This window comes from Gadus chalcogrammus, chromosome 4 (genome assembly GCF_026213295.1).
Source record: "Gadus chalcogrammus isolate NIFS_2021 chromosome 4, NIFS_Gcha_1.0, whole genome shotgun sequence".
Taxonomy (NCBI): Eukaryota; Metazoa; Chordata; class Actinopteri; order Gadiformes; family Gadidae; genus Gadus; species Gadus chalcogrammus.
In genome coordinates, this window is record NC_079415.1 from 9,743,391 (window position 1) to 9,765,173 (window position 21,783).

Sequence of the window (21,783 nt, forward strand, 5' to 3'; positions counted from 1 at the left end):
TAGTCCGATCTCGCCCCCTTGTGAAGGTTCGTAATATACTGTAAGCTCGTGTTTATTCTCGCCGCCGTTCCCGTTATTGCGTCGATTCTGCGTGCGCCTTGATATTATGTGCACATCAAAACAAACAAACCATCAGACCAATCCATTTTAGATAGACCTTGGCCTACAGTTTGAGACCGGTAATAGGTATTTGTAAGAACGTGTGCGCTTTTGGTTATTGAAGAACCTGCATAGGCATAGGCCTTACTAAAATGCATAAAATTCCCTGTTTGTCCAGGCATATTCGTAAATATAGGTGCATACATAGGACTATAGTGTAGAGTTACCACACACCTTTTGGTGAATCGTTATGTCGTTTTCTGGTTCATGTCAGCGTCGTTGTTGTCCATAGTTACAGATCAGAACGAAAATCTGAATCAAACACTACACAGACACCGTAAACCTATTAGCCTACCACAAAATGAAAGTGTATCACTACCATCCAGTGGTGAAATAGAGAAGCTACTACTCCCATTACATCATAAAGTCCTACTAGATCCATTGGTTATAATTATCCAATGTTTTTTTCATAATAAATATTAATATATAGAGATATTTAATATATATTTATATAAATTGTCCTCTATTATGTAATACATATTATAGAGGATTTTTCCCCTGGCCTATCTTGAATTTTGACTTGTTTGCCCAAAGGGTTAAGTTGGCCCTCTTTATGAAATATGCCATTTGGGATATACAAAAGGTCCTATTCCCGCCTGGTACGCCCATCTGGCATCAGTTCAAAGCAATTTTTTTTTTTTAATAAAGTAAAAAGTTACCTATAAAGTCACTCGGGTCAAACCTTGGAGGTTATGAGCTGTGATGAACCGTGAAACACTGCGTATACATTCTTGCAATTTTTCCTATTGGCCCAGAACGCGGAACACATTCGTTAGTCGACCAATCAAGTATCGTGGGCGGGCATTTATCTCAAACGCCTTTCTCATCGTCATCCACCATGTGTCAGACCCAGGGAGGCTGAAGAGGCATTTGAACCGGCCCGTGTTCAGGAAACGACATACTTACAGGACTGCTTATATATTTAAACTAATGTCGTACACCAAACTCACCTCGGCCCTTGTTAGGGCCAACAAGGACAACATCAACAGGATACGACTTTTATCCGGCAGGCTTCGATCCACAGTGGCATCCACTCAGCCCAAAGAGAAGTCAAAGGAGCTTCTAGGTGAAGAGTTCGCACTGGTGAAACCGGTTCAGGTCGACTTAATAAGTGAAACAAAACATGTGGCAAATGCTCAACCATGCAAGGTTGAAATCGATTTTGAGAACACAAAAGAAGCATACAGAAGCAAAGACAACATCGAGCTGCTCAGAAGTCTCCTCGTCTTCAAATTATGTACATTTGATATCCTTGTTGACAAAAACAAGGAGGTAAGTTGTTTACTTATTGGGTTGTTGTTGTTGTTGTTGGTGTTGTCAGAAGCCTACAGGTTGAAGGAATCTCTTTAAGATCCATTGAAATGGTTATACATTTAAACGTGTATATTATAGGCTAATAAGACATATGTGTGTTGTTGTTTTGTTAGTTGATGGCTCTGAGTAAGAAGGTGTTCGGCCAGCGTCTATTTGAGAAGCTGATGAGGATGACCTTCTACGGTCAGTTTGTGGCTGGAGAAGACCACGAGTCCATCAAACCTTTGATTCGGAAGAATCAGGCTTTCGGGGTAGGGGCCGTTCTGGACTACAGTGTCGAAGAGGACTTAACACCGGAGGAGGCAGAGAAGAAAGAAATGGAGTAAGTGCAGATCGCATTGAGTCTGACATATGGTAGAATAATAATGTAATATGGTCCGTGCGGCTGTGTTTATTACAGTTATACACGGCGTTATAAATTGAACACTGTTCAAACTATAGCCTACCCCTCACGTAGATGCACTGCCATTGCGACTATTTAAAACTATGAAATAGAGATATTGCTTAACCAAACACAAAACCAAAGCCATCGGTCATGTGTTATTAACCGCTACCGCTCATGTGTTAAAAACCTAAAGCCAAATTGTAAATAAACACTGGATAGAGAAGCTTGGGATACACACCCCTCTCTGCTGATTGGTGGATTGCGCTTGTTATGTAACCCCTTGCTGTACAAGCACGGACGTATAAAATGAAGGATTATTATTCTAATTACCATGTCATTATGCAATTACATTTTAGAACCCAGGTTTCCATGTTTTAAATCAACATGTCATTTATAATTTATAAAGAACGGAAGCAAAAGTGATGAGGTTAATACAGAGCAGGTCTACTTTCGAGTTTGGATTTCTGCCCGTCCTAGTCATGTAACTGTACTCCTGTTACATATTTCGGGAAAGTCTGCATGCAGGGAATTGTTCAGCCCCACGTGCAGCCCAACAGATGTAAGGGCGCCTGACCTGTTGGCTTCCAACTGGGAGAGCAGATATTTACACCAACCCCCCCTTGAGTCAAAGGAACTTTAAGCAAAGTCTGAGGGGTTTTATTATCAAATTTCCAGTGTAACACATGATCATTCTGTACAACTTCAATCTAATCTAAACTCATAATGCGTTGGAAACAAAACTGGAAAGATTGTAACAATGTTTGTATAATAGCATGTGATACATGTTCAGGCAAAGTGTCCAAATTGGGTCACGCACTTTGTGTTCAGTTTTAGCATTTATTTAAATGTGTTCTGCAATTTGGTTCTGATGTGCAGTATTTCCTGTCTTTCAGCTCGTGTGTATCTGAGGCAGAGAAAGAAAGTCCAGGTTTGTACGTTTCTCAACATAGTAAATCCAAATTGTGAATAGACATGTTGTCCAGGTATTGCTTTTCATTCTCATCTCATCAAAACAATGCGTAATTCCTTTGTTGCAGAACCGGCAATTCACCAATTCCTTGTGCAAGAACCTGACCACAGTACAGAGTTTTTGTATATTTGTTTAACAACAGTTTTACACTGGCAGAATGGTCTCTTTACTTTCCTTGTACCACTCTTTACTACTCAGGTTTCATCGGGACCAATATATCACAACCCTCTACCAACCTTAATGCAAATATCAGGGTTTTCTGTTTCCATGGCTCTGTTATTATGTATAGAACGGGACTGGTTCGGACTGGTTTTTTCTGGATATCTTCTGGGCGTACGGAGTAGGGGCTGGGTAGAGGGGGTCTGCATGTGGTGAAGTCACATGGGGGTGTAGGGGGTTGTGTGTGGGTTTCTGTGACCCGCCTTTCTGAGGTGACTCTGCGCTATGCTGGTATCCTCTGTGGTGAATGTTCTATTTTCGAGGTGATTTCACTGTAATGCTATATTCTTTACTTATTATTCCCTCCCTTTCCCTTTAAAAAATAAGGAAGATGATAAGGAAAGGAAATAAAGTATATCAAGAAACAGTGAAATCCCAGATGACATAAGGATTAAAACAGCCTTGGTGGCGGCCTGTTGGAGTCCCGGTGATAAACACGGGGACAAACATTTACATCCGTTTATTGAGTTGTGTTTTGAGTGCAGATAACGACCGGGAGAAGAAGTACAAAGCCCATCGCCAGTTCAGCGACCGGCGCGGAGGTGTCACCAGTGCCCGCACGTACTTCTACGCCGATGAATCCAAGTGTGACAACCAGATGGAGACCTTCATCAACTGCATCCGGGCCTCCGGTACGACAAAGTATACACTGAGGTTATCAGTGGGGTGCCCACGCCACAAAAATGGCAGTAAGGAGTTGTAGACCCGGTCTTCGTTTTGGTGCAGGTTCTTCTTTCAGAGATGCTGTTTACCTGAAACAAAGATCACACTTTTTAGTTGTAACACAATTTGGGTATAAAGCAGCTGGATGAACGTCGTTCTACTTGCATTCAACTTACCATCCCCTAGTGTTTGAGCTACCTCTGTCGTTATTGGTTACTGGTTACTGACGATCTAAGTGAAAACACATTCCTGTATTACTTAGTAACTGTTCTGACTCCTCCGCGACAACACAAAGTCTAAAGTCATGGTAGAGGGGACTCAGGTTTTACATTTTCTGGTACTGTCATCAATGAAACACTACTATCTAAGTATCTTGTCACTATATTATACGTATATAATCATATTGCCCCAAGCACATTACCGTGTCTTAACAGGGACAAAATAACGTTTTAGAATTCTTAGCATTCCAAAATGTTCTTAAGCGAGGTATAATGCCAATGCACACACACGCTCGCTTACACAAATATGAACTGGAATCCATGCGCATTGGGCCTTAAACACAACTTTTTCTCTCTGTGACCTTTTCAGGTGGAAGTTCTGTAGATGGATTCTCTGCCATTAAAATGACCGCTCTGGGGCGACCGCAGTTCCTCGTAAGGTTTATCTACAATGGGAATTCTTATCAACAAAAACCATGTTGTACTATACCAATACTATATCGACTGTTGGTCTAATCTCAGTGCCCTGAACGACCTGTACACAGGCTCCGGTCGGTAAAACGTTTGCGTGAACTCATTTGTTCTGTTACACAACAGCTCCAGTTTTCCGAGGTCCTGGTCAAATGGAGGCGGTTCTTTAATGTTCTCGCTGCACAGCAAGGGAAATCCGGATTGACTGCTTTAGAGCAAACGCTGGATCTGGAACCGCTGAAGGTCCGAGGCCCACGTTATCCACGTTATCTTGAGAATCTTTGACATTCCTTTCAGTATCTTGTTGCATCTGTGCAACTTTAACTTGTGGTTAACTGACGGACCTTTTTTTACATTTGACTTATTTCCCCCTCTGACCTCTTGGCTCTTTGATCTTCAGGAGAGTTTGACCAAACTCGGCGTTGGAGCCAAGAATGACATTGATCATTTGTTGACTGGAGAGAAACTTGGGTCGTCAGGGTAGGGCGATAATTATAAATCGTTAATTATGATTTTTTTTATTTCATTTATTGTCATTCTTTTTTTTTTTTTACCAATAATGAATGCCCTTTTATGATTTCACACAATATCTTTATTCAAGGTCTGTTCTTGTATTACTCTCCAGTACTATAGATCTACTTGACTGGAATAGTTTAATCGATGATAGGACGGAAATTTCTAATCTACTGATGGTCCCAAATCTACAGGTAAGTTTAAATCTGCAGATGGTGCAAATATTTGTATAAGAATACAATATAATTGAAAAAACAAAAAGTACAATATTTTTCTATTCTAAATTTGGGATAAGGTTTGAATAAATTTGTTCTCTGTTATTCACCTTTAAGACTGGGAAGCTCGAGCCTTTGTTGAAGAAGTTTACTGTGGAAGAGGAGAAGCAGATGAAGAGGATGTTGCAGCGTGTGGATGTTCTGGCCAAGGTAGGTCGTCTGTATGAGAAAGAAACTACCCCACTGTTTCCCTCAGTGTTAGACGGGTTAAACATTCTACACATGGTTTGGTTACAAACCACACAAGGTAAAGGGTCTCTCCTTTAGCAACAGCTGTGATGTCTACCAGCCTACCCAGGGTACTGTAGTAACTGGTGGTTGGATGATGATCTACCATTCAGGCATGTTGCGGTGAACACTCCCACTTGTGATGTCACCTACGGGTAGATTTTGAGACAGCTCCTAAGCAATGGCCAATGAACATCCCACCTGGTGCTAAACCAGGGAAGCTTTAACCGCACGTCTTTAGTTATACTTGACATAAACGGCTATTGTATGTGTGTGCTGCAGCACGCCATGGAGAACGGCGTTCGCCTGATGGTGGACGCGGAGCAGACGTACTTCCAGCCCGCCATTAGCCGTCTCACCGTTGAGATGCAGAGGATCTTCAACAAGGAGAAGCCCACCATCTTCAACACCTACCAGTGTTACCTCAAGGTTAGTCTCTCAAGTCTGAGCTAAAGTCTGGGGGATGAGATGGATGGGATCGTTTTCTTTTGCGTCATCTGTTGATCAATCATGTGGCTGGATTGTGGTCTGTCCACGACATTCCTGTTTACCTAAAACTCTGCCCTAAAGCACGCAGAAGATAACAGCTAGGAAGGTTGTTCTGATTTATTTGTATTACGCCACACATTGGTTTTAGGTGGGTTTTTTGCATAGTTGTTTTACAGTACTACTATGTTTTTATAATTTGCTAAAACACATTTTACTAGTTCTCCCTAGTTATTGTATGTTTTTTTTAGACTTCTTGTTGGGCATTCAGTGAATGGCAGCTACCAGAATGTTTAAATATAATTCAATAAACTTAGCAATAAAACAGTATTGTTCAAGATTCTCATCATGTGATTATGGCTTTATATGCATTATCCTTGTTGTGTTTATAAGCTGTTGGGCTTATGAGCATTATATAACCCAAGTCCCTGGCCAGCTATGATCGGTGTATTCCTGTGTCAACAAACACAACGGCTCAATGTGACTTATCTTGGGAGGATTGTGGCAGCGCCGTTATGTGGGGGAGGATAACGACACAATGCAAGCAAGACAAAATTCCAAATAATCTTTCACTAAAGTTCACCCCTTTCCCGGTCAGTAAAACTTCAAAGGGGAGAAAAACGTTGATCCGCAAGAACGCATCAGATATCGCAGGGCTCTTCAGGGGAACCAAACCAACGTTTTACGTTTGACTTTCCGCGTCAAGGAAGCCTACGACAACGTCATCGTGGACGTGGAGTTGGCGCGGCGCGAGGGATGGCACTTTGGGGCCAAGCTGGTGCGGGGCGCCTACATGTACCAGGAGAGGGATAGGGCGCGGGAGATCGGCTACGAAGACCCCATCAACCCTGACTACGAGGCCACCAATCAGATGTACCACAAGTAAGGAGGGGTGGGTCGCTGTGCGCCCCGAGGCCAATCGCGATATTTTTGTGAACGATAAATGATTACGTGTGTTTTCGTTCGTCCGATTAGGTGTTTGGAGTTGGTGCTGGAGGAGATCGAGCAGAACAGGAAGGCCAATGTCATGGTAGCGTCGCACAATGAAGACACAGTGAAATTCACCATACACAAGTGAGTAAACACTTGTGTATGTCACTTGTTTTGAACAAGCATGAAAAGCAAATGGCCTTCTGTCACCAGTGTAAGTGCGTGGCTATCGATACATTTAAATAACATGTGCATGTTATGTTGTACTAAAGATTCATGGAAATGGCACAGATTAACAATGCAGATTATGATGAGGTTTTCGTTTTGAAAGTCAGTTGTGGCATTCCTATGGTTTAAAAGTGTTTTCTCTTTACCAAATCCCAGGATGAATCAGATGGGACTTTCACCCACGGAGAATAAAGTCTACTTTGGACAACTGCTGGGCATGTGCGACCAGATCAGTTTCCCCCTAGGTACGTCAGCTCCCTGCTCAGATACCGTGCATCATAAGTTGTGCAATCAGAAAACGAGTTGGGTAAAAAAAACCTCAAACCAATCAACATGGAATGTTCCCGATGTCCACTGTTGACGTCCCCTTCAGACGTTGGCCGAACAAACAACAGATAAACAAAAACAATATGTACCTTCAAGGATGTGTTATCGGCTCTAGCTCGATAGACTGGATACAGTGGTGCATTTATAAAAAAACTTTTAATATCTGCTCAAAGAAGGGGTCACCAGATTGTGTGGTGACATCACGTAGCACATAGTTTGCCGCCAATCTCTCTTGAAACTTCTTCCCTTCTCCTGATCTCAGGTCAGGCCGGTTTTCCAGTGTACAAGTACGTGCCGTACGGGCCGGTGAACGAGGTCATTCCCTACCTGTCCCGTCGGGCCCAGGAGAACCGCGGCATGATGAAGGGGTCCCAGAGGGAGCGCACCCTGCTGTGGAAGGAGCTGATGCGCAGGGTCCTGGGGGGGCAGATCCTCTACAAGCCTGTTTACTGAAACCACCCCCCCCCACACACACACACACGCACACACACACACACACACACACACACACACACACACACACACACACACACACACACACACACACACACACACACACACACACACACACACACACACACACACACACACACACACACAAAACTTACCATCATCATCATCACCATCACCCACCCCCAGACCTCTCCATTCACATCCAATCCCTATAAGCATTCCACTGTGTTGTAGAAAGAAGACCTCTATGAGAAGTGCCTCCTCTTAATAGTAATTAATATTTTCTTCCTGCTCTGAACATGTTACTGTGTGCACATTGTATTTTTAAGTCACTTTAACTCGAGTGTGCTTGCGTTTGCGTTCAGTGCCTCAAAAGCAATGCAAGCCTTTGTGAAGGCCCTCTCACCTACCGACTGGAGGTGATCATCTCTCACCAGGTTCTTTGTTACTACCATACACTCCTTAGAAGAGTAATGACAGGTTTCTAAAGTGTGACTTTTGATTGTTTTTAAGTGTCTTTGTTGCGGATGTCTATTGATTATTTGATATATTCAATATAGTATAGTTAATGAACATTGCTCGTTACGAAACTGTTGGGCTGTTAAACTGCTCTGTTCACTGTGAACTCCGGGATTCGAGCACGCATCCGTCAGGTGGGGACTTTTCACCCAATGGGTTCTCAGTCACATCCTGTCCGGATGTGTCTGGTTGTCATTCGTATCCACCTGGTGCGATTTGTGATCTGATTGTTTTTTTGTCTTATATTTCTATCGTGATCGAATCTCGGTAGTGTGGACGCAATCCGTGAGGGAGCTAAGGGATCTGATCACAAATCCGGCCACATCTTTTGCGTTCGAGGCTCCCGAGGACTCAGGGATGGGGTGTGATCACAAGAGTACAGCTGCATTGAGACAACCCATGTCACCAAAGCTGCTGAGGCTTTTGACTCTTGTTGCAACGGTTTTGATCAAGTCTAACCTTTCTGTTCCGCTTAACAGTTATTGCCGTATTGAAATGTTCCTGTACTGATTTACATGATATTAAGTAAGAGAAAACAGAGGACAGGATCAGTATTTATTTTTGTCAGACACAGTCAAATGTTTCTGAATCATTTACCAAGTAGGGTCAATTTCTGCAAATAATAATAATAAAATAATAATACCCTGGTAGAAATCAGTGTTTGTTTTCTTTCTGTAATCCAGTTTAAATAGTGGAATGGGAGTCTCGATGTGGAGAACACTGTACCAGCAGCAGCTGTGTTATTCAACCAGATCCTTTCTCTTGATCCAGGGACCCCGCTGGAGGTCTGACCCTGGGTTCTGATGTCTTCGTGTCAGGAGGTTTAAAGAGAGCATCATAAATGGAAGCCATCGCTCAAAATCGCGCATTTTCTCCTCTGAAATGTTGGTGTGCTTAAGAGGACCAATGCATGTGTCTTTAACAATAACTAACTATTTGCACACAGTATGGCTGACAGTTCCCTGTACGCCTGCGGATGTGGGTTTTGTGTTCATCAACAAGCAAAACCAGTGGATTTTAGACACTTCGACAACTCCCAATGCAAAAGAAAATCCTTAAAAATGTTGGCCACTTTAGTTGAATAGGCTGAACGTTGTTTTGTTCATTGTGCGCTCTCCCTCCTTTTGAGTGTTGTTAAATTAATTTCGTTGTAATGAGTTGCAACTTTTAACTACTGCCAGATGGGTAACCAGGATGAGTGCCAGGCCTTGCTATTGTATTATTTATTTCCATTATTAATAACCTGCTCAGTAACGGTCTGATAATGGTTTTAGTGGTGTTTTTTTGTATAATTAGCCCAGGCAGGGCCACGCAAAGAATAATTGGTTGCATCCTTACCATACAGGCCTAACTACTAAAATAAATGAAAGACCATGGAATGGTGTTTTTTCCGAATTGGGTTTGATTTGACTGAAATGAAAGGTCAATACCAAGGTAAATAAAGGTGCAAGAAACCATAATTAAAGATGAAATATTAACTTAAACACCACAAGTCAGTTGTACTTTTGTTAAACCTGTGGGCCACCGTGATAACTGCAGAAACAAGGATTATTCACAGAGAATCGAATGTTATTAAAGCGAATAGGCAAATAAACGCTGTCGGAGAGATTAAGTGAAAGTTTCAAAGCTTTATTATTTTACCAGGAATGCCAGAGGACGACACGTTGCTGAAGCACTTGTTTGAGGATGTTAGCGTCAGGCCCGATAAAATACTGGAATAACTGGCCGTTATGTCACCAAGGACACCATATCGCCAACCGCTGGGCCTGCTCCCAATACACTCCTACTTTTCCTCCGGAGCCTGCTGTCAGAGGAGGAAAAATGCTGCTCTGGCAACTCTTTTATGGAGAAGAATTTTGTTAAGCTTAGTAAATATGAACATGGTTGAACACAGATTTAATTGGTCAATTGGGATTTTAGGGTGCACTGTGCACTCACACTAGGCCATCTGGCCGTGGCTGTTTTAGCACCTAACCGTGCTCAAATCTGCCAGTGTGAGTGTGGCCAATCTGGCCAGGCCGGGCCAATTTGGCCACTTGGGAGAGGTGTGCTGCTACGGCACGGGCCGCTACGGTACAGATATTAATGAGCCGACATGCGCACACGCACGGCTACGCAACCTGAGCTGGATGACGTATAGTCCATGCGACGACCACGGACATAATAAAGGCGACAAGCCTTCTTTCCCATTAAACGGTAAACATCGCGTCAAGCGGTTCAACTGTTGGTGTGTTCTCTGTGTTTTTATCCATTGTTGTTAAAACTCTGACTGGCGGCAGACTTTATTATGGTCCATGCAGCGGATGCTTGGTGATGACGTGTTACGACGTGATGACGTATGTACAAGAGCCGTCCGTGGCCAGGCCACAGCTGCGACGGCCAGTGTGAGTGCACCCACAACACACTAGGCCATCTGGCCGTGGCCGTATGCCGTTTTCACACCAAACCGTGCTCAAATGGCCCCATTGTTCTCTGGCCAGCACTCACACTGGGCCATCTAGCCGTGGCCGTTGGCCGTTGTAACTGTGGCCTGGCCACGGTAGACTCTTGTACATACGTCATCACGTCGTAAGTAACACGTCATCACCAAGCGTCCGCTGCATGGACCATAATAAAGTCTGCTGCCAGTCAGAGTTATAACAACAATTGACAACAACACAGAGAACACAGTTCGCACTTTGCTGAGTCTGTTGCTTATTTGGATTTGTTTACCGTTTAATGGGAAAGAAGGCTCGTCGCCTTTATTATGTCCGTGGTCGTCGCATGACATACGTCATCCAGCTCAGGTTGCGTAGCCGTGCGTGTGCGCGTGTCGGCTCATTATCATCTGTACCGTAGCGGCCCGTACCGTAGCAGCACACCTCTCCCAAGTGGCCAAATTGGCCTGGCCTGGCCAGACTGGCCACACTCACACTGGCAGATTTGAGCACGGTTAGGTGTGAAAACGGCCACGGCCAGATGGCCTAGTGTGAGTGCACCCTTATTTGCCTGAAACATGCAATGGTATCTGTCTGCGTCCTGCAAGCAATAGTATCTGTCTGCGTCCTGCAAGACGGAGGCGTAACTTGTTCTTTTCTAAATCGCGGTCCACGCGAAATCTTTCTCTTTTCGCGGTAAACAAAAAGTGTTAGGGTTACGCTACATGCCCACTGCACGGATGGGGGAGTAGTCTTTGCAGAGGCATCCGTCAGCCAATCAAATCGCTTCGCCGGGTTCTTCCCGCTTCTTCCTGCTTGTTGCGATGCAAGATGACCCGCTTTCCCGCTTTCCAGTATCGTCAGAGCCCGAGTCGCGTCACAGTGCTTAAATTTGCATACGCGATCTGATTGGATGACGGATCCGTCGCTACCGAAAAAGTTGAACATTTTTCAACTTTTTGACGGAGCCGAAGGCTCCAACGGAACAGACGGATCCACAATGCATTGCGCGTCCGTCCCCATTCAAAGTCAATGGGGATCAGTCAACGGACAGAGGTAGTGGGCACGAGGCAGGGTTAGCGCCGAGCAGACAGATAGGTCAAGTGCGGTCACGTGACAAGCTCGGTCGCCGTACGAATAGCCACTGCCTAAAACAGTAGGCCTAAGCGTTCGAACATTTCGTAAAGAATGTTAAACAGTTTCACAACCACAAGTAGTCTGCCCTAGTTCTAGAGTTCATTAAGCTTGTAAAAACAAAAAAAATCATTCTTGTTAATCCACTTCTTTTTACTTACCGACATGAATATCTGAAGATCCGACTTCAAGGAAGATCTCGTGTTAACCGTGATTTACAAGGCTTTTTTTATACCGCGAAAAGAGAAGATCTTGCGTGGACCGCGATTTAGAAAAGTACAAGTTACGCCTCCTAGTACAAGTTACGCCTCCTACTACAAGTAACGCCCACTACAAGTTACACCTCCGTCTTGCAGGACGCAGACAGACCCTGCTTGAAACATGCCTGAAGCAAACTTTACTCGGCAGCAAGGTGTCCGCCCCTTGTGGTGGTGTGGGGACCAATAGCATTCAAGCCCTCTTTGGAACTAGGAGGAGGGTTGCGATCTCTCAGCAGGAGTTTAATAATGTCTTCAGTTTGACAACATTATTGGATGGTCTCGACAGCCAGGTAAACCATATTTTATTTTTATGCCACACCCGATAACCTCTTATCTTTCCAAATTAAGTCTCTTATTTTAAAGTGTGTTGCATTGTTTGTCAATAATTTCTCTTAAAATGTAATGCATTCTTTTAATTTGGTGTATGCTTACAACTAATAAGTAGGGGTTGGAAATGTGTTTTTATCATTTAGCTGCTAGGCTATGTTTTCTATTTTAATGGTAGTTCAAGTTGATGAAAAACAAAAGATTTTCATTTTAATGGATTTTCACTTTCAGAATGTACATATGTCCACCGTAGAAATAAATTCAAACACAATTTAACTCAAACCTACGTAAAAAGGGGATTACCTCCGGGAGTCTTCTATACTGTTCAACTAAAAAACTATAAACATGTTTGTTGTGTAAACACCTGTGCCTTAGAATTTTTGACTCATTCAGCAGTTGTTCTATCAGTACAATCTCATGTTCTCACTCAGCATATCTGTCTTTGTTCTTCTTCATTATGTTAGAGTAATAATAAAGTATGATAGTTATATAATAGTATGTGTGTGTGTCTCTCTGTGTGTGTGTGTGTGTGTGTGTGTGTGTGTGTGTGTGTGTGTGTGTGTGTGTGTGTGTGTGTGTGTGTGTGTGTGTGTGTGTGTGTGTGTGTGTGTGTGTGTGTGTGTGTGTGTGTGTGTGTGTGCGTGTGTGTGTGTGTGTGTGTGTGTATCAGTTGGTGTGTGGGTATGACTGCTACTTTTAAACCTCAGCTCGTGGTCTGAGGTTGAGGTATGTTTGGAACAGAGGAAAAGAAAATGAAACTCATTCGAAGGCTCAGTATCTGGGTTGTATTGGCCAGCATCACGATGGTGATAAGGTACCTGGCGGATAGCCCTGCACGAGATAATAGGTAAATATGAAATGCATACATAATGTAAATTAGTTTGTTGCTGTTAAAGTGACCTTTGTTATTTACATGTGTATTCTAATTGACAGGCTCTCCGTTGCACCATTGTCGTGTTCTCCAAACATGTCCGAGTTGGGGAACCAACCAGGTCACTCAGATTCCCCAGAGAGCTTGTTCAGGGCGAAAGAGTGCACTCCTACGAGGAACATCATGTTCCTGAAGACCCACAAAACGGCCAGCAGCACAATTCTCAACATCCTCTTCCGATTCGGCGAGAAGCACCAGCTGAAGTTCGCCTTCCCCGACAGCCGCAATGACTTCTCCTACCCCTCGCCGTTCCTGTGCTCCGGTGTCAAAGACTTCAACCCCGGGGACTGCTTCAACATCGTGTGCAACCACATGCGCTTTGACCCCCGAGAGGTTGCCAGGCTTCTGCCGGAAAACTCTGTTTACATCACCATCCTGCGCGATCCGGCCGTCATGTTCGAGTCCTCCTTCAATTACTACCACAAGACGATCCCCTTCACCTATGGCATCGGCGGGGACAACAAAGTGTCCGAGTTCCTGCACGACCCCTGGGCGTACTACAGCCCGCAGGCGTACAACTCTTTCTACCTCAGGAACCTGCTCATGTTTGACTTTGGCTTCGACAACAACCTGGAGCCCGAGCACCCGGCCGTCGCCGGGGCGATAAGGCGCCTCTCCGATCGCTTCCGTCTGGTGCTCATCGCGGAACACTTTGAGGAGTCTCTCGTCCTGCTGAAGGAGGCGCTCTGTTGGACCACAGAGGACCTGGTCTTCTTTCAGCTGAACGCACGCCGGAGGTCCTCTGTGTCTCGGCTCACGCCTCGACTCAGGGCGAAGGCGTTGGCATGGAACGGCGCCGACTGGAGGCTGTACCTGCACTTTAACGCCACGCTCTGGGCCCGGGTGGCGGCGTACGGGGAGGAACGGATGGAGCGGGAGGTGAAGGAGCTAAGGGACATGAACGCCAAGCTGAGGGCGATCTGTATCGAGGGCGGCGAGGCCGTGGAGGCCGCCGAGATTCAGGATAGAGGTTTATTGCCGTGGCAACCCGTGGGGGAGGAGTCTATCCTCGGATACAACATGAGGACAAACTTGGAGCCCAAATACAGAGAGCTCTGTCGTAAGATGCTCACACCGGAGATACAGTATTTATCGGACCTCGGGGTGAATCTGTGGCTCACGAGATTATGGGGCTGGATTAAAGATTGGATTCCAGTAATCGTGGGAAATTAATTGATTCGTCGCAAATCATATTTGGGCTTCATTTCGTTGTTTGTGTTTTGTGTTTGCAGCGTGCTGATTTTAACCCGTGTCATTATGCGATTTGCAAATATTACATGCAGACAGGCTAGCATTGAAGACGCTTGTACAGAATGGCTTTCTATTTTTTTCATTTATTTTCTGTTTACATGCTTGTTGAATTTGATTTGAATATGATGACCTTTTTCGATAGATTTATTTTTGTAATTTTGTTAATTAAACTTTGGTCGTCTAATCAGACACTGGGGCTGGTTGGGGCCGCACCCCTCTGGTGCATTGGACTATAAAGATACAACAGATAAACCATTACCGCACACACTATTCAGTATCAGAATTCACAAGCTGCTCTGCTTTCATGTAACCTGGTTTTCTATTACATCTACCTGTGTCCTGGTGTCAGCGGAAACCAGGAAAGCCACCCTGCTGGCATGTATTCTGGGTCTCTGCTAGAATATGGAACAACACACGTGATCATGAATTGAACCTTCATTCATGTCTTACAATACCGGCAATTCCTGAATGGATAACCCTAGAAGGGAACAAGCCCTTGACGCAGCATGGCAGTTTTCAAGCTAAGCTCTATCAATTTAGTCTTCAAACTCCACACTGACCAAAAGTGATGCACTTTTAAAACATTGAGATTTCAGAGTTGTCAAGAGAGTAGAAATGATTACTTTATTTTTAAATAAACATTCGAAAAATAAAATGCAGATAATAAGTTGTTACCGTATGTTATTTATATTTTATTTAATAATGAAGTAGGCTATCCTCAGTGGTCAGAATCAGTGGTCAGAAATTCCGGTAACTCTCATTCATGGCTTTCTCTATCGCTGCTGAACTGATTTTGTTCAGAAACCATAGTCGAATTCCTACGCCTACCTGATCCATGAATTTGATTCATAATAAAAACGTATACAGTAATATGAAGTAGAGCCAGACCTGCGGGGGGCAGTATACTACATTACAGTTCATTTGTAAAACAACAGAAGCCTCCGCCTAGCCGCTCGCCCTGTAGCGCGGAAGAAGAGGCTTACAAGGCACAGTGTGCCATTAGTGGAACATTAGCATCTACCAAAGACGGTTCCCCACAGTTCACAAGGTAATACAATCAATGTTTTTACCGTATTAATTGCCGTTTTACTCGTATACTGTTTTAGGAGAGCATATGTGCATGCATAGCAGTGTGTTTGTTGCATACCTTAACGTTGACGGTGGTTTCTACATTATACTCTATCAACAAAGGGATTGGGTCTATTTGCTGGAACGGCTGCTGAGTTGCGTTCGCGACTGAATTCATTCAAATAGGTTAATTGGGTATTTTAAGCGATTGCTTAAAGTATTTATTGGATTTGTGTTGGGGGATTGGAGGTAGACCTATACCGATGTAGTGCCATGAATACATATTTTACGATTTTACGATCCGTAGTTTTGCGTATCTGGTTGTCAGCCGGCTAGGTGGCTAACATGTCGACTAGGCCTTTTCCTGTCGCTGCCGACGGGAACGATTTAGCGTCCAAGTCACCTGGTCACCTGATGGCTATAGAACAACAATGAATAACCACATTTAATATCTACGAATTGTATAAACCCATGAGTAGTCCTCCGACACAGACAATAGTTGGTGTGTTTTCAGGGTTTGATAAATGTAGCGATTTCACTGTTCAGATGTCCGGTAGTTCAGCGGCTATGAACGCATCTCCAGGTCTAGGCTGTTTCTCTGTTTCGAAACCATTGACGACATTTGCAATCGCGGAGATAGGTTTGAATAAAATGGCGTGTTGGCCGCCACCGTTTGGATTTATTTTATAATTTGTAAGGTCAATGATTCACCCACAGGCCTAAAGTCTTATATCTTCTATTCGTTTTGTACATATTGCAAAACATTTCCCGAACAGCGCGACTCTATTTGTTGTTCGTTTCGGTAATAAATGTTTAATAATTTTGCATGCCATGTTATGCCAGGATGTGGTTTATTTTAAATTGTATTAATGTGTATTGCATAGTTCATTTCATTTTTTTGTATTTTAATTGAATACATGTATGCCATCTTTATATGTAGTCCTATTTTATTGTTTGTATTGTATTTATTTTTATTTATTTCGTTTTAACTTCACTTAAAAATTATGTACATGAGTCAGGGTGTTAGACATTGATTACCCTGTGTTTTAAAGCTTTCAGGCTTGGATCCGTGGTCCTGTGCCATGTCTTAAGCCCAACATTAACTGCTATGGCCGCACCCCTGGTTTTAAAGCATTATTTTTGTCTAAATTAAAGAGGAGTCTTTGGAGGATGGACTAAACTGTGGATTGGAACTAGGATTTGGAACTAGGATTAGGATAAGGACCACGTCTACATGTGTGACCCCAAGAAGTTATCTTAAAGCCTACAGGTGCCTAAATTCTGTCTTGGCAGAGCCAGTCACCCAACCACCACCACCACCATGGCGGACGGACGTATTTATGTGGGGAATCTACCAATGGACATCCAGGAGCGGGACATTGAGGATCTCTTCTTCAAATACGGAAAAGTCCGGGATATTGAATTGAAAAACAACAGAGGAACTATCCCCTTTGCCTTTGTCCGCTTTGAAGATCCACGGTGAGTTTCTCGGATGCTCGTTGGCCAGTCACAAAATCTCATGGCCCCTTGTTGAAAAAAAAGCGTAAAAATCTTGTGGTTTAATGAACTCCCGGTGACTGGCGGCAGGAAGTGGATGGAGGATTGCTTTGGGCCCTTTAGTAGAAACATGGGGGAGGCGGCGGCGGCGGCAGGGGGGGTGCCAAGTTGGTAAGGAAGGTCTTTGCTCTGTTCTCCTAGGGACGCCGACGACGCTGTCTATGGAAGGAATGGATATAGTTATGGGGACACCAAGCTTCGTGTAGAGTACCCGCGCTCGGCCGGTTCTAAATTTGGAGGTCCTATGGGAGGAGGAGAAGGTGGAGACGGTGGTGGACGAGGAGACGGGGGAGGCCGAGGAGGAGATGGTGGTGGACGTGGAGGACGAGGAGGAGGAGGAGGAGGAGGAGAAGGGGGCCCTAGGGGAAGATTTGGCCCCCCGACTCGAAGATCTGAGTTCCGCGTGATAGTGAATGGTAGGTGGACGTTAGGAGCCGTAGGCAATTGGGGTTTCTCTCTCTCTCTCATGGCGGACTGGAGGTCAAGGGGACTAAATGGATGAGGTCAAATCGGCTGCTTAAAGTCTTGAAAAACAAAACCCCCACCCCCTAAAGTCAAACCGGTCATGTTGGCTGCATAACCCCAAACACCGGCCATAGGGACTGGTAGGTGTCATTTTTTGTTCCTATTGGTTTCTTGATGTTTAGAATCGGTACAACTGATTAAGTTAAAGGGTCGTTATGGTTAATGTCTGACTGGGCTATTGTTTGTCTTTTGCATATAACCATTTAACAGCTCTGGGATCAATGTACAGGTCATTCTTTGACTACCGATGTGGATAGTTTATCTGTACAATTTATCGATAGCCATAGTTGCTTTTTTCTGAGCTGACCAACCGGTTATAATATGCCATTTAAAGGTGACATATTGTACCACCAGGTGTGAGTGTGATTAGCCGTTTCGAAAATCTGCCTCTTCTGACATCCCAAGTGGGCGTGTCCACCTAGATGTGTGACGGATTTGCTACAGTCCACTGGGTAGACTGATCTACCCAGCACACATCTAGGTGGACACACCCACCTGGGATGTCAGAAGAGGCTGATTTTGCAAACGGCTCTTAACGGAAAATCACACCCACACCTGGTGATGTATTGCGCCACCTTTTAACCAATGGGTGAGGGCGTACAGGCCCAGATGCAGCTCTATTGGGTCGTTGGTGTGGTGTGATCGGCCCCTCCACACAGCCATGTGATGTGCCACCCTGTAGGGCTTCCCCCCACCGGGAGCTGGCAGGACCTGAAGGACCACATGCGGGAGGCGGGCGACGTGTGCTTCGCCGACGTGCAGCGTGACGGCGAGGGAGTGGTGGAGTTCCTCCGCCGCGAGGACATGGAGTACGCCCTGCGCCGCCTGGACCGGACCGAGTTCCGCTCGCATCAGGTGAGTGGCCGCTGCAGGACGCCCCCCATTTTGATTAGTAACTTTTTATTCAAACGAAGGAGAGCACAATGAGACCGTGGTCTTTTGTTTTTATTGTAGTGAGCCCTGTCTGATACAGCAGTACTGGTGTAGGGCTGTGCATTTAATCACATTTTAATTTAGATTTTTGGATCAAACGATCTCCAATCTAAGATAATAGTTTATATAAAATGGTAGTAAATAGTAAATAAAATGTATTCATGAATAAATGTTTTATAGAAATTGCAGGAACATTATTTGTACATATTCAATTTGGACATGGTAGTTTTTAACTTTTTGTGAAAAATTGCTGATGTTTCAAACTCATAAATAACCATTAGAATAATCGTGGTTTCAATATTGACCATAATAAATGTGTTCATGATGTTTTTCCGTAATTAAGTAGCCCTACACTAGTGGGGACAAGTCCTTCAAATGACGTCAATAAAATACTCAAAGAAACAAGCTTCAACACAAGATATAATCTGTGGCTAAAGATACAAACTAGGATTAAGAAACGGAAACCTAGAAGTTTTAGACAGATTTTCTCCAACCTCACCGTGTGCCCAGAAGCCTCACCAGTGTCTCTTGTCCCCCCGTCCTGCAGGGGGAGACGGCGTACATCCGGGTGTACGAGGAGCGGGGCACCACGAGCTACTGCCGCTCCCGATCCCGCTCACGCTCCCGCTCCCGGGGCCGCTACTCGCCCCCCCCGTACCAGAGCAGCTCACCGCCACAGCGCTACCAGTCGCCGCCCCCGCGCCACGCCATGTCCCGCCATAGTCCCCCCTCAAGGAGACCACAGCACCATAGCCCCCCGCCCCGCCACTACCGATAGAGCGGCCGCCATTCGTACTCCCAAAAACCGGCAAATGTTTTATAATTCAACTTTTGTTGTTGTTTTTTGCTTCTTTTTTTTATTACTCCGGGTCCCCCCAACTGTGATTGTGTCCCTTGTCCCCTTCTTGTTTTGTCATTTACATTCCATCACAAACCCCCACTCTTTTGCCCCCCTTCTCCTCCACGTAATGTCGGAACAGCGCCCCTAGAGGACATTTCAAGTAGCATTGACTTTTGGTGAAACAGCTGTGGACATGAATCACAATTTCTTTTATAAAGAAATCATGGGAAGGAAACGAGTCGATATGGAAATAAAATGGAATTCAACAATGAAGGAAAGTCGACAGCTGTTTAACGAACTTCAATTCTGCTTTTTGAAATGACGCGTGGATAAAATCTTTAGTTTTCTCTTGACATTTGTGTAGCCTTTGGTGATCCAACATGCAGAGAAGCCTTTTTTTAACTTGGTCTTTTGACGGTAACTGCAAGCCCATGGATTGTGGCTCCCATTGATGCAAATTACTTTTAATGGTGACACATGAGCATCTCTTGTCTTTTCTTGTTGGCGGGCCTATGGGGATTCGGCCTGTGGTGGACTGAACATGTTTTCCTTTTTGTTATTTCAAATAAAAATGTTCAATTTTAGTTGTCTTTAATCGTGTCTCCTTGGGAATTGTAGTGTTGGTCAGTCAAAAGTCAGGAATGGCTGCTCACATTGGTGTCTTCACTGTCTTGAAATGGAGCTATGTTCATGTTTACAATATAAATTGTAAGATGATATCAAATGTGTTATCAATAGATTTTAAGGTACAAGTTATGAGCTTAATCCCTTACCAACTGAATAGGTGCTTTCAACAGAGGACTCATTGTATGACAAACCAGCAATTCTCAGCTCAGGTGCTATTGGGGATATTTTTATATAATGTGGCTTACCAATTTGGTATGGTTTAGTTATACATGATTGCTACTGTTTACAATGGTAGTTTAATATTTTCTTAAATTTAGTTAATTCTGAGTGCAATTTAAAGCTATGTCAATCAGGAGACTCGTATAAGAATTAAAACAATTTATTAAATTATTTTTTGCTGTAAAACATAGTACACTGCTTTTAAACGTCCTTATATTTATCAAATGAGATTTTCCAATTAAAATATATATTTTGCATACATGTCCAAGGTTATTACATTGGTTTAAGCAGAACCCAGATCATAGTCTTATGGTTGAGAATAGGTCAAATGGCTCCAATGATCACCTTAATATACAATCAACAACAAAAATATTTACACGGGAAGATAGCTTAACTGCTAATTCGAGGGTTTGCAAATCCGGTTAGGTTTTGCAAGTTGTTCTGGTCTTTACTGGTCTGCAAGATGATCTCAACAATGGGGGGACCACAGTGATCTGTTGAAGGCGATCCTGTCAACAAATCAGCAGCGGTACAGGAAGCTCCCGATATGAAACAGTGGCCCACTCCGCCCTGCAACTGTGTGTGTGTGTGTGTGTGTGTGTGTGTGTTACCAAAAGGTCACACAGGGTCACAGTGTCACCATTTCTCCAAAACTTGAACCCAAACCCAGGGTAGCAGTTCTGGGTGAATGTGGACTGGAAGGTGTGGATGTGTGCCCATGTGTTTGAGGAGGGTCCTTCTACTTTGTCGCAGACCACTGGTGTCACTCTATAGAAGGTCAAAGTGCCAGCATGGCAGTCCACAACATACACTCCTACTCTGCGGGTGGAACGAGGGAGACGTAGGCCTATGTCTATTCTTCTGTTGTTGCAGCAGGCAATGTAATGATCAGGGTAACATTTCAGACACCAGGACTTATTCTGCCCTCCGAGATAGGAGAGGTCCCCCTGTCCTTTCCTCCTTATTTCTCTGTACGCAACACCTATAGAAGCATCTCCTTGTACCTCTACCTCCCAGTAACAGCGGCCAGTCAGGCCCTCTCTACACAACACCTGTTGAAAGAAGTCAAATCACTCTGGGTGATCAGGATACCAATTATCTTCTTCACCCAGCGTCACTCTGCTGTTGCCCTCTGACAGAGAGAGATATGAATGGACTGTGTTTGGGTCCAGTGTGAATACATAGGCATCTAACAGGGAGAAGAAAAACACTTAATTCAACCCAAAAATGTAAAGGTGTAGTATAAATGATGTTATATTACCAGAACTACTATTACTTAAAATGTCCCGCTTTCACACACATTTTTGTTATTATAAGTATAAAAAGGCACATAAT

General features: G+C 44.1%; 3 protein-coding genes across 8 annotated transcripts; all 3 read left to right on the forward strand.

The window, feature by feature from the left end:
• The first annotated feature begins 1,007 nt into the window (after positions 1–1,007).
• Positions 1,008–9,579, forward strand: prodha (proline dehydrogenase (oxidase) 1a). Of its 2 annotated transcripts, XM_056589173.1 has the most exons (15): positions 1,008–1,431; positions 1,587–1,795; positions 2,752–2,786; positions 2,896–2,937; positions 3,533–3,679; positions 4,299–4,363; positions 4,526–4,642; positions 4,800–4,879; positions 5,025–5,106; positions 5,245–5,337; positions 5,698–5,844; positions 6,608–6,783; positions 6,877–6,975; positions 7,216–7,304; positions 7,649–9,579. In XM_056589173.1, exons 1-15 carry the CDS (start codon positions 1,090–1,092, stop codon positions 7,837–7,839), a joined length of 1,914 nt encoding a protein of 637 aa, XP_056445148.1. In that variant the 5' UTR covers positions 1,008–1,089; the 3' UTR covers positions 7,840–9,579. The 2 variants fall into 2 exon arrangements, with proteins under 2 accessions (XP_056445148.1, XP_056445147.1); XM_056589172.1 differs by lacking the exon at positions 2,896–2,937 and having other exon boundaries at positions 7,649–9,571.
• Positions 9,580–12,415: 2,836 nt separating this feature from the next.
• Positions 12,416–15,328, forward strand: gal3st1b (galactose-3-O-sulfotransferase 1b). The gene is made up of 3 exons (XM_056588885.1): positions 12,416–12,459; positions 13,167–13,343; positions 13,430–15,328. Exons 2-3 carry the CDS (start codon positions 13,225–13,227, stop codon positions 14,598–14,600), a joined length of 1,290 nt encoding a protein of 429 aa, XP_056444860.1. The 5' UTR covers positions 12,416–12,459; positions 13,167–13,224; the 3' UTR covers positions 14,601–15,328.
• A 283-nt stretch (positions 15,329–15,611) lies between these two features.
• Positions 15,612–20,479, forward strand: srsf9 (serine and arginine rich splicing factor 9). 5 transcript variants are annotated; one of them, XM_056588886.1, is made up of 5 exons: positions 15,612–15,726; positions 16,799–17,225; positions 17,445–17,719; positions 18,511–18,683; positions 19,309–20,479. In XM_056588886.1, the coding sequence occupies exons 2-5, from the start codon at positions 17,068–17,070 to the stop codon at positions 19,537–19,539; spliced, it is 837 nt and encodes a 278-aa protein (XP_056444861.1). In that variant the 5' UTR covers positions 15,612–15,726; positions 16,799–17,067; the 3' UTR covers positions 19,540–20,479. The 5 variants fall into 5 exon arrangements, with proteins under 5 accessions (XP_056444861.1, XP_056444865.1, XP_056444864.1 ...); XM_056588890.1 differs by having other exon boundaries at positions 16,902–17,225; XM_056588889.1 differs by having other exon boundaries at positions 17,010–17,225.
• The last annotated feature ends 1,304 nt before the right edge of the window (positions 20,480–21,783 follow it).